This window comes from Pan paniscus, chromosome 14 (assembly GCF_029289425.2).
Source record: "Pan paniscus chromosome 14, NHGRI_mPanPan1-v2.0_pri, whole genome shotgun sequence".
NCBI lineage: Eukaryota > Metazoa > Chordata > Mammalia > Primates > Hominidae > Pan > Pan paniscus.
This window is the reverse complement of record NC_073263.2, coordinates 78,826,989-78,839,704: the sequence shown is the minus strand read 5'-3', so window position 1 is coordinate 78,839,704 and position 12,716 is coordinate 78,826,989. Positions and strand designations below refer to the sequence as shown.

General features: G+C 33.2%; 1 protein-coding gene across 19 annotated transcripts in view; it reads left to right on the top strand.

The window, feature by feature from the left end:
- MYCBP2 (MYC binding protein 2) overlaps positions 1–12,716 on the top strand; it is a 282,485-nt gene that overhangs the window by 56,746 nt on the left and 213,023 nt on the right. For all 19 annotated transcript variants that reach the window (XM_055096857.3, XM_055096853.3, XM_063595814.1 and 16 more), the window contains exons 7-14: positions 134–205; positions 2,255–2,351; positions 6,170–6,243; positions 6,383–6,521; positions 8,048–8,124; positions 8,805–9,009; positions 9,588–9,752; positions 12,368–12,526. In XM_055096857.3, the coding sequence (XP_054952832.2) occupies positions 134–205; positions 2,255–2,351; positions 6,170–6,243; positions 6,383–6,521; positions 8,048–8,124; positions 8,805–9,009; positions 9,588–9,752; positions 12,368–12,526 (988 nt within the window). The remainder of the gene's footprint in view (positions 1–133; positions 206–2,254; positions 2,352–6,169; positions 6,244–6,382; positions 6,522–8,047; positions 8,125–8,804; positions 9,010–9,587; positions 9,753–12,367; positions 12,527–12,716) is intronic.

The window sequence follows — 12,716 nt, the reverse complement described above, 5'->3', positions numbered from 1 at the left end:
TTTAGTGTAATAATATTTATTTGAAAACCATAATTGAAATACATGCATTAAATGTCATTCACCCATTTGTATTATTTTTCATTGATTATTAATTATGAAACCACTGATATACTAACTTTTGTTATTTTTACAGGGCCATATATACAATTCTACATCCCGTATTAGAAACAGAAAAGAAAAAAAGTCTTGGTTAGGGTATGCTCAGGTAAGAAACTATCCACAATAAATCAAAATTTTCTTATCTTTTACAACATGTGATTTGTCCTTGTTTAATCAATAATATCACTTCTATTTAAACAGAAATGATATATTTTTACTAATATGGCCATAACAACTGAATAGTGTAGCGTAAAGAACACTGTCTCAGAACTCATAAGAGGTTCAATTTTAGTTCTGGCCCTGCTTCCTACTAGCTGTATGACTGGACAACTCAGTTAACTTATTGGGTCCTCTGTTATTTAGCTTTAATATGGGATTAAACATACCTTCTTTAGAGTTCTTGTGTAAGTGAGCCTCTAGATAAGAATTGAAGACCACCTTTATCATTAGCACATTTTTTGTTTTTAATTGAGACAGAATCTCGCTGTGTCACCCAGGTTAGAGTGGAGTGGCACAGTCTTGGCTCACTGCAACCTCTGCCTCCTGAGTTCAGGTGATTCTTGTGCCTCAGCTTCCTGAGAAGGCCCATGCCACCATGCCTAGCTAATTTTTTTGTATTTTTAGTAGAGACAGGGTTTCGTCATTTTGGCCAGGTTGATCTCAAACCCCTGACCTCAAGTGAGCCACCCGCCTGGGCCTCCCAAAGTGCTGGGATTACAGGCCTGAGCCACCCCACCCAGTCTCATTAGCACATTTAAATTGGAAATGTATACATGTCCTGAGGCCAAATTAGGGTTTCTTACCACAGACTCTTTCATTTTAGTCTAGATTCAGTACTTTCTAGGAAACAGTGTTTGGCCTGCTCAGTAGACAGCTACCTGCATGAAGAATATGCAAAGAATCACAGGAGAGAAAAGCCCTGGGCTTTTGTGTCTTAATGCTGTGATCTTATCTCCTGACCAACATAGCCAGATAGGTGTTAGCCTTTTACAAGGTCAGCAGCCAGATGGATACATTACTCCTCCTCTTATGGAGAAAAGCAAATGAAGGATGGACAAGAGGGACTAGAAATATTTTTTTCCATACAGTACCTACCTGAACAGTGAAGCCCAAGTTCCTTTGTATAAGGATAGAGAATAAAGATTTCCCTGCATGCCTGCCTTGCTGAGCTTGTGAGATTTGTTGTCAGGATCAAATGATAAAAGATATTTGAAAGTCTTTTGAAAACTATGGAAATTATTATTGTTACATGAAGAATAATTCTACTGTATCACCTATTGGGGAGAATTTGAAATTAATTTTTTTTTTTTTTGGAGTTGTTGTTTTGCTCTTGTCACTGAGGCTGGAATGCAGTGGCGTGATCTCAGCTCACTGCAACCTCCGCCTCCCAGGTTCAGGCGATTCTCTTGCCTCAGCCTCCCGAGTAGCTGGGATTACAGGTGCCCACCACCACGTCCAGCTAATTTTTGTATATTTAGTAGAGACGAGTTTAACCATGCCGGCCAGGCTTGTCTCAAACTCTTAATCCCAGGTGATCTACCTGCCTCAGCCTCCCAAAGTGCTGGAATTACAGGCGTGAGCCACCACCCCCAGCCTGAAATTAAATTTTAGATAACAAATTAGTTTCTCAGTAATTGTCTCTTAAAAATTGAACTTAGTTTAAAATATCTCATCAAATTTTTATTTGCCACTCTACTGTGTTTTATCTAAGAAATAATGCCGTGGAAAGTATATTATTATAGCAGTGTGTTCAATGGCATACCACACCTTCTGAAACCACTATGCTATTCATTTTCAAATAGCAAACTCAATACTTGTTATTTTTCTTAAAGTATTTGTTAAAGTAACAGTGATCATTCATATTATTTACTTGGCAAGTGGTATGGTCATTTTGAACAAAATGTTTGTACCTGTACTGTCCTGTTTAGTATACCTAATTATGTTTCTGGGAATATGTTACATCAATTTTCAATAATGTATGACTTTTCCTCTAATTGAGAGGAATGTTCTTATATTTTTAATCATTAATATCTTTTAGACATCAATATTGATGTATTATTGTACCTCAAAAACCTGTAATATGGAGCTGTATGGCTGCTGTTTCTGCTGAATTAGTAATAAATATTTTAACAGGAAAACTTTTTGCTGTTATCAGGGTTATTTATTATATAGAGATGTGAATAACCACAGCATGACAGCCATAAGGATAAGCCCTGAAACACTGGAGCAAGATGGTACTGTGATGTTACCAGGTATGTTTCAAGTAGTCATTTTTTCTCCACAAGCAACTTTAAGAAATGTGCATGTTAAGCTATTTAGATACATAAAGAATGATTAGCAAGGGATAGTGCTTGCTTATAAAAGGGTTTTAAAAATCTTGACATACAAAGCATTTTATAGTCTATGTGAAGTTAATACATATCAAGAGAATAGACATAGAAATATAACAAGTTTTAATATTTGTTTTCAAACTTGGCCGTCTATGGCCTAATCTCTGACCTCACCCCACCACTGCTGAATTAGTGGGGTGATGTAACTGTGTTGCTCTTAATAAAAATCAGAACTCTGGCTCTCATGTGACTCAGTATAAAGAACCTTCTGTTTATTTTTACTTTAACAACAGTGCAGTTGGGTTTTCCTCCTTATTTAATTTAATTTAATTTTATTTTATTTTATGTTAAAGAGACAGAGAGTTTAGGGTGGGTCAGGAATTTTTTTTTTAATTTCATCATTTATGCTTCTTATGCTTCTTAATAATACTTTGATAAAGGTCTTTGGACACAGTTTATTTTGCTTTAATTTTGAGGCTTTTATATATTCACTTAAATCACTGCTAAATTATCAGGCAGTAGGTCTCCAATTTTGATGAATGCTGGAAAAATGCATATTCTTTATTGTAAGATCTTTGAATTTGTTTATAATGTTGATACTTTCTGAGGCTGTTTATATTAAAATCTTGAGTGTCTAATGTGTCTGTCAATAATTTCATAGTAGCAATATTACTTGTAAGCATTTGACCATCTGAAAGTGAGAGCTACTTCTGAAGAGTGCATTGAGAAGAATAATTGCTCCTGGGCTGCATGTTTATTTTTAAATATAATCTTAATAATTTCATCAAACATTTATTTGAACCTTACTACATATACATAGATACATATTAGTGTACATGATACTATGTTAAAGTAAATATGACATTTCATGTCCATTTCAGAAATAGAGGAGCTTTGGAAAGCAGATGACTTAATAAAATCATTTTGAAAATAACCATCTATTTTCAGATATGTCTACAGGGTTTTTTTTGTTTTGTTTTGTTTTGTTTTGTTTTTCATTACAAGTCCTGGACCATGTCTTTGGTCATAATAATAATAATAATAATGACAATAATATTAAAAAATACTTTTAATAACATGCACACTCCCCCCACATATTTATACATATATTGAAAGTAATCATGTCTGTTGTATAAAAATCATATGAACAAAAAAGAATGAATTGAAATAATTATAATCCCACTTCCCATATATAAACACTATGAACATATTGGTAAATATCCTTCTCGTATTTTTCCTTTGTGTATATGTCCATACTTGTAAAAAAGTGTGATCATATGCTACATATTGCTTTTTTAATCTATCTCTTTCACTTAATATTCTGAAAATATTTCTAGGTCATTAAATAGTCTTCTACAATGTCACTTAAATGTTACAAAATATATCCCATTGATTAATGTTTGAGAATGAAAGCCTTCCAGGGTTTTGCTATATAAATTACACTGTAATGAGCGTTCCTATTGTGCTGTCTTTGTGCCAGTCATTTTAGGATAATGACATAGAAGAAAAATTCTAAATTGACACATCCCGTCCGCTATAACACATGGGTACTAATATCAAGGATTTACTTCTGAGAAACCCTGCACATTTAATAGAGACTGTGACTGATAAGACAATTTGAAAATATGTGCCTACAGCTGTTTTATTTATTCTGCCTTGATAAAAAAATTACTCGTTAATGTCTTTATTCAGTTTAAATCTCGTTGCTTTGTTTAACTTGTGAAATGCAACTTTGAACAATACAAGCGTGGCTTTCTGTGTTTCGTAAGTGTGTGCTGTATTAGTGGTGAAGAATGAACCAAACTTCAGGAAGATAGTCCCATATTTGTCTTCAGAACTGGCAGATGTTGCTTGATATATTCCTGAAGATACAAGCTTAAAATATTACATGATGGATAAAGAAAGGATAAAGAGAAAATCTTGAAATCACGTGGCAGAAGACTCCTCCCTCAAGCCTGAAGAAGCCTTTTGTAATTTTCTCGTTTCTTTGACCTGGACTGAATTTTCATCAAATAGCACTTTTTGTTTTTCCTGGGTAGGAATAGCTCTGCTCTGTAGCCTTCCAATCAAGGAGCAGAAGTAAATTGTCAGGTTTATAGATGGTAATGAATACCATGTTTCAAGTTGACATAAATAAATCAGGTAATTCCTTGAGCTTCATGTTCCAGCTTGTCTTACAGTATAGTTTATTTAAAAAGTATTTCAATCTTGTTTTGATGAACTTAAAACATACTTTTTTTCTCTGATAATTGTCATTTTATTCTTTAAACCTCGGCTTATCTTACAGATTGTATCTTTATGTCATTTTCTTTCCATGTCTGGTGACAGGTTGCCTCAGTTCATGAGGCTTTTTGCTACTCTTCTTGCGCCGCTTCACTCCTCACCCCTGCGTTTATCTGAAATTATAATGAGTTTTTCTTCTTTGCTTTTTAGTTTAAAATCTTACTGCTTAGAGCTTGAGAAGCATCTTTCTTGCGCCTCTTTGTGTTCTGTACAGTGGACTAGGAACTCTTTCTTTTGATTTCTCCTCTCTTTGATTACCAAGTCTCTTGGGCTACCAGTGGGCCTTGTCTCCCAGTTTCTATTTCCAGTTTGTGATCCCTGAATTCTCTATTTGGTAAGGGTCTGCCTGTGTTTTGCATATTTATGATAAGGAAGTATGCTAGTATGAAGCTCCTGGGTAAAGATAAAGAATAATCCAGCTTATTCGGGTGGGCTCCATTACTGCATTCCAAAATCAGAATTTTATGTTTTGTTGATTCAGGTGCAACTAGAAATGAAATGTTATTTTTTGTTTTGGTATTGTGATTAATGGAGAGATTCATCCTAGTTTTCTGCAGTTATTTTGGGAAGTATGTGTGTGTGTGTGCTTTTAACTTGCTTGCTGAAAATTTGTTTTTCCAAAAGGGCAGAATTTATCCTTGATGTTGATTTTGCTTGTAGTTTTGTGTTATTTAGTAGCAATCACTAACACGTGTTCCTGTGGTCCTTCTGTAATACTGGTATCCCTTGTTACAATTGAGCTTGTGCATTATTTTGATCAAAGTATATGGTGTACTATTCTATGGAGATACATGCAGTATTGATGAAATATGGTATTCTAGCCAAGATACATGACTGCTTTGAGATAAAAATAAAAGCATAAGCATATATTTGTCTGCTGTGTGTTGGACAAACATTTAAAAAGTTTAGAGCACACTAAATGCTAAAAATGCTGTGAATAAATATTGAATTTCTAAGTGGGAAATGTACAACTGGTTTTGAATATCCATTTTACAAAGCAAGGGATATCTGTAGTTGGACACAATAGATGTCAAATACAGAAGCTTTAGGTCTGTATTTTTCTGTGACACTAATGACTGTGATGTATGTCTGAGAGTAGAGTGTTGCCTCCATTGCATGTGATTGTATTGAAATGATTGTAACCAACATTATAGTTTGTTCATCGTGGTGCATGTTTACTATCAGACTATAACTAATACTAATTCATTTTGAAATTAGGTGGGATCTCAGGTCCTTGGTTATGGAAGATTTATAAATATAAGCAAAAATGTAATAAGTATGATTAGTTGAATTAGTCTCTGCTAATTTATAATTCTTTATTAAAAAGCACAGTCTCCTTTTGAGTTTATCCTTATTGCGTGGAGAACTCTCATTTTGACTTCAACAGAGGAGTAAATTCATTTTGCGAGGTGTTTGCTTGTATTGTAATATAAATACTTTTTCTTCCTTTTGCACAGATTGCCACACTGAAGGTCAAAATATTTTATTCACTGATGGAGAATATATTAATCAGATAGCTGCTTCAAGAGATGTAAGTATCCTGAATCTTAAGTAGCTAGTGTAAATGGAATTCCTTTTCCTTAAATTATTTAGCTTTTATTAGATAGATTGTAGAGCCTTGAACAACCTCTTTATGTAATGTAATGCTGTGGATGTTTTATTTTTCTTAGGATGGCTTTGTTGTCAGAATATTTGCCACAAGCACTGAACCTGTTCTACAGCAAGAGTTGCAACTTAAACTGGCTAGAAAATGCTTACATGCCTGTGGTATCTCACTATTCGATCTGGAAAAGGACTTGCATATTATAAGTAAGATAGCAAATTAAGTGTTTTCCCTATATTTTAATTTTCAATTTTTCATACTCTTAAAAATGAACATTGTGTTTTCACCAGTTCAGCTTATGTTGTAGCAGCTATTTTGTGTCTGTTACTATTAATATAAAGGATAATTTTGAATTAATATGAATAAATAACTAGGAAACACAGTCTTTAAACAAAGTATGATATTTGAAGACCATTCTAAGGAATTGACTAATAATTTCTCATTTTTGCTTTGAATAGAGCAAAAGAAAATAAAATTTAATGAGAATTATGGATGGATATTGGTGAATGTCATTAGTTTATATGCTGCATCATTTTTCAACTATTTAAAAATTTGAAAACTTATGTTGTAAATGTTATTACAACAATATACATAGTTCTCTCGTTGAAATTTTTAAAGTTTTTACTTGAGTAGATTTTCAAGGTAACTATAGAATGATCTCATAGATTGTCAAAATGGTAATTGGCCTTACACACGGATCAGTAATCTTTCACTTGAATAGAGAAATACAGATAACCACAGAGTATTTCTTGGGCTTAGATTATTTACTTTTGTAATGTTGTAAAAGTAATTAGGATCATGAGTTCTCCTGAGAGTTTTAGTTTTGGCTTGCCATGCCACTCCAGGTTTAATAGTGACCTTCCGTAACTTGTAGGGTTCTTTGCAAGATCCATCTTTTTTGACTGTTATCTCATTACATTTCATAAACTTGGCATTAGTGCTTTACTTTCTATATTCTAATTATGTAGTATTTTTATAATTCTTCCCTAGAAAAATCTTGAATTGAAATTACAGATTTAAAATTTTTAAAGCCCATAAACTAATTAGTAGTTTGTATAGCTGGACAAAGTCATAAAATGTACCATATGTAAAGCTACAATTACTCATAGTTTTACAATTTGAAAATATGCATAAGGATCTGTGTGTGTATATGCATGTTTACATATATATATATATTTGAATTGATGGAGTAGCTATATAAGATGTTTTTCTGTAGAAAAAGACATAGGCAGAGAATCTGAAATACTTGAATTCAAATATCTGCATGGCATTATTCCAAGCTTGAATGACTCTGTGTCTGGACTAACCTCTCCAACCTTTATATATGCTTATTTGTAAACCAAGTGGTATAGGTGTGAGAATCAAATGAGATAAATTTTGTGAATTGTATAATGCCTGGTACCTAATAAACGCTCAATAAAACTTTGAGCATTTATACATTAATTCAAGGAATATTGCTGACATTGAATTTTAAAATTTTTTTGTTGTATATTTAAAAAATTAATTTGGTACTGGTTTGGAACAAGAGAAACAGATTATGATAACTTTATCTTTCCTTGGAGTACTATACCTATGGTTAATATTTTTAAAAATTTGAGCACATGACATTTTGTCATCCTTGTTTTTTAGTGATTTTGAATTGACATTGCAATCACTTAAAATCGTGCATGTTGTATTTAGAATTCTTCATATTAGAAATGCAATAGTATTTATTAGTCTCGTTGTATTTCAGGTACAGGATTTGATGAGGAGTCAGCAATTCTTGGTGCAGGACGAGAGTTTGCGCTAATGAAAACAGCAAATGGAAAGGTAAATTATTCTCTTTGGATTAAAAATGAGCATTCTCTGATTTAAGAGATTAAAGAACAATCTGTTGATTAGTTTATATAGTTTGCATGTTTAAGAAGAATCATCTTTTAAATTTTGATTTAAAATTTTTTTTTATAAGATAAAATTTTATTCATGTAGGGAACAGTACAGGCATGCCTCATTTTATTGTGCTTAGTTTTGTTACACTTCACAAATAATTGCTTTTTTTACAAATTGAAGGTTTGTGACAACCCTGAGTTGAGCAAGTCTGTTGGCATCATTTTTCTAACAGCATGTGCTCACTTTGTGTCTCTGTGTCACATTTTGGTAATTCTCGAAATATTTCAGACTTCTTTATTATTATTATATCTGTTATGGTGATCTGTTATCTTTGATGTTACTATTGTAATTATTTTAGGGTGCTGTGAATTGTGCCTATTGAAGACAGGAAACTTAATGGATAAAAGATATGAAAAAGCTATTATGAACTGTGTCTTCTTGGCAAAATATGTGTATTTCTTGCTCAACTCCCAGAAGCTGAATAGTGTAAAAAAGAGTTTGTTTTTATGTGAATTTTATTTTTCAATAAAATATTGATGTCCTTTTTTTTCCTCATGTGAAACCTGATGCACTATTCCAAAAAGTACCATAATTCCTTTTTTATTTTTTTAATACATAAGATATATTACACTGGCAAATACCAGAGTCTTGGAATCAAACAAGGTGGTCCTTCAGCAGGAAAATGGGTTGAGCTACCAATTACAAAATCTCCAAAGATAGTACACTTCTCAGTTGGACACGATGGCTCTCACGCCCTTTTAGTTGCAGAAGATGGGAGCATATTCTTTACAGGATCTGCTAGTAAAGGAGAAGATGGAGAATCAAGTAAGTTGAGTGATCAACTATGCATTTAATAAAAATAAATGCTTTATTTTAGTAAAAATAAAACTTTATTAAGATAAAGTTTATCAATTTCAATAACACCACACCAAGTTTATATATATATCATTGACTTGATGTAACTGCTTAATAAATATATGTTGAATGAATGAGGAACTTATTTTACTTTCCAGGATCTAACAAGAATACATGTGAATTACAACTTGGGAAAAAAAGGAGATTTTAGATATGTGTTAGTAGAATGGTATTAATAATGCAATAGCTAATTTAGAGATGGGGCCCTCCAGGAGTTTGGTAGAAAACTAATATTACTCACTGAGAATTTGAATGTACTTCAGGGAATGAGGATCTAGCAATGATAGCGTAAATATTAATTGACCAGATGAGGCTAGCAGGTTCACTAATTTTAAATGACATGTTGGGAAGCCCAGGCCTTTGTGAAAATAAACAAATAGTGTCATAAATGCAAATAGTATGTGTTTTTTTTTTAGCTTTATATACAAACCATTATTATTATTATTTGTACATAGAGGTCTTGATTTAATCTAATTCCTTTTTTAAAGCTAAGAGCAGACGGCAATCCAAACCTTATAAACCTAAAAAGATAATTAAGATGGAAGGAAAGATTGTGGTATATACAGCCTGCAATAATGGAAGTAGTTCTGTTATTTCTAAAGATGGAGAACTCTACATGTTTGGAAAAGATGCCATTTACTCTGATAGTTCAAGTAAGTTAATAAAAAGTTTTACTTTTATGCAAAGAAGTTTCAATACTAGTTATGTATGACAAAGACATATCTAGAAAATTTATGTTGGTGGCATGCTTTCTCTACATTTTTTACATTACCTTCCAAATGTGAAATATTTCAAAAGAGAAATTTTCTGTCATATCTTGTCACTAGGAGCACTGTCCCTAGTTTCATGCAGAGCTAATCATAGAGCTTGGCAAGGGAAGCTTCGCTGTAGCTGTGACTTCTGTGGATGTTTTCCCTAGACTCAGGTGCTTATGGGACATGTCCCTGGGACAGTGGTAGTATCCTGAAGAAGTGATTTTCATGACATAGCTAGTTTATAATTGTTGAAGTATTTTATCTCCCCCATTAGGGTGTTTGGCTGGGATGATCTGTCTTATTTACTATTCTATCCCCAGTGCCCAGCACAGTGTCTGGCACATTGTAGGGTCTCAAGAATTATTTTCTAGTGTCTGGGTGACTGATAAACCAAAAGTTTGAGAAGTGGATGTGAGGGGTAGAACTAGCTAAATCATTTTATATTTATAAATGCTAATCTCAAAAACTTGTCAGATTTGGTTACTAGATTTTCTTTCTAGCAGCTAGAAATGAATATAATGAGTGAAGCATCCCACTTGGAAGGATTTTATGTGCGATAAATATGTAAAGCCTTTGAGTTTCTTTGTAAAAAAGGAAACTAGAATTAATGAAGTTTATGATTAGAAATTTATGTGATTGTCCCATGCTGGGGAAATTACACCTGTAGAACATTTATAGCAATTAATTATTAAGTGGAGGTGTACCCAGATGATAAGTGAACTGGCTTAATGTTGTAATATTTAGATTCTCAATTGGCTGCAGCTATCAGCGTAAATCAAAATTTGGGAGTGGGTTCTTGTACAGTTTAAAAATAATATTCAATATAATTGTTGCTTGCTAACATCCACTGGGTAGAGCTGATGGAAACTTGTATATTTCTTCAACATATATTTATTGAGCATGGGTGATACATTAGTGATTGATGGACCTGACAGACCTGGATACTGCCTTTTTGAGGATCCGAGAGACAGTTGGGTATTACAGAACTTAAATATTGGGGAAGTGGTATTGAATGGTTATGGACATAGACTGAGATCCTAGCACCAACACTTTTTTTTTTGAGAGGGAGTCTCACTCTGTCTCCCAGGCTGGAGTGCAGTGGCACAATCTCAGCTTACTGCAACCTCTGCCTCCTAGGTTCCAGCGATTGTCCCACCTCAGCCTCCCAAGTAGCTGAGATTATAGGCACGTGCCACAACACCCAGCTAATTTTTTGTATTTTTTGTATTTTTAGTAGAGACGAGGTTTCACTGTGTTGGCCAGGCTGGTCTCGAACTCCTGACCTCAAGTGATACACTCGCCTCAGCCTCCTAAAGTGCTGGGAATACAGGCGTGAGCCACCACGCATGGCCCTTGGCACCAACGCTTTTAATTGGGTAACAGTTAACTTAACCTTTAACTGGGTAAAGTTTACTAAACGTTTAAGAGTTTTCTTTTTGTTTTTTTCTACCTGCAAAAAATAGATAATGATAGCACCTGCTTCATATAGTTGTTATGAAGATTATAGGAGGTAGAACTTAAGAAATGCTTAGCACATCATGTAAGGTCTCAAAACATGTCAGCTAGTACTGTTAATAATAATAATAAATAACTACTGTTTTATATATATACACACACACTTACCTTTTTCAAATGTGCTAAATATTAAAAGTGGAAATTTTTGAGGTATAATTTTCAAAAAGACCTAAACTAGTGAAAGGTGAAAGTGAAGGCCACCTTAAGGTAGTGATATCTGAGCTAATAATGTAGAACAGTTTTCCCAAAGCATAATATGAGATTGATACTATTTGTAATTTAAATAAAACAAATACTTGATAACATGTTTTTATTTTAATGTATATTGGAAAAATAGTAATCTTTGATTGTTAATGTTATTACTACTTGATAAGGTTAAAGATGCTTCAATCAATTTAGAGTTGATACAAAACATATTAAATAGATAATATGAGTGGCACTTGGATATGACAAGTATAATGAAAGTAATACATGAATAAGTGAAGTTTAGAAAATAACTGTGTATTGGATTGTGGAAGAAAGCATTGTAGGTTGAAAAGGATTAAAAAATACTGTTTTGAAAAGTCTCACTGGTTTCTACATAAACAATTTCATGTCAATATACTATGGCAAGTATTTTACTTTGTTTTGCTGAGGCAGGTCAAAGCAGGTAAAATAAATTATTTATGGACTCCTTTGTGCTTAGACCAGAAAAGTTTGAGAGTACTGTGGAGAGGTATTACCATTTGGAGGAAGCATTCAGGAGAAGTAAGCTTGAGAGAAAGCTACAGTAAAGATATGTCCCAAGTCTGGATGATAATGTTTTAGGATTCAGTGAAGCTACATTACAAAGTTACAAAGTTAATTCAGTGATACTCTGCCAGTCTTTTGGCTATTTATTTCTCATTTTGTTGAGTTATTTTGCCCCAGAGATAAACGGTTCTGCATTGAGGTAGTTCTTTTACTAGGCTCAGAAGGGCCTTTTTGTTGTTTTTACTAAATTTGTTTCTTTCCTATAGGTTTGGTAACTGATTTGAAGGGCCATTTTGTAACTCAGGTAGCTATGGGCAAAGCTCACACTTGTGTTTTAATGAAGAATGGAGAGGTGTGGACATTTGGTGTAAATAATAAAGGACAGTGTGGACGAGATACCGGTGCCATGAACCAAGGTGGGAAAGGTAGGTCTTTAATTCTTAGATATTAAAATTTGTGTTGTCTTTTCATTAGTTTTTCAGAACAACATAGTGAAAAGTCTTGTTCTTTTCAAAATGAGTGGCTCTTCTTTTTCTTTTTGTTCCTATTTAAATTTTTTTTAAAAATTTTATGGGTAGATAGTAGGTATATGTATGGAGTACATGAGTTGTTTTG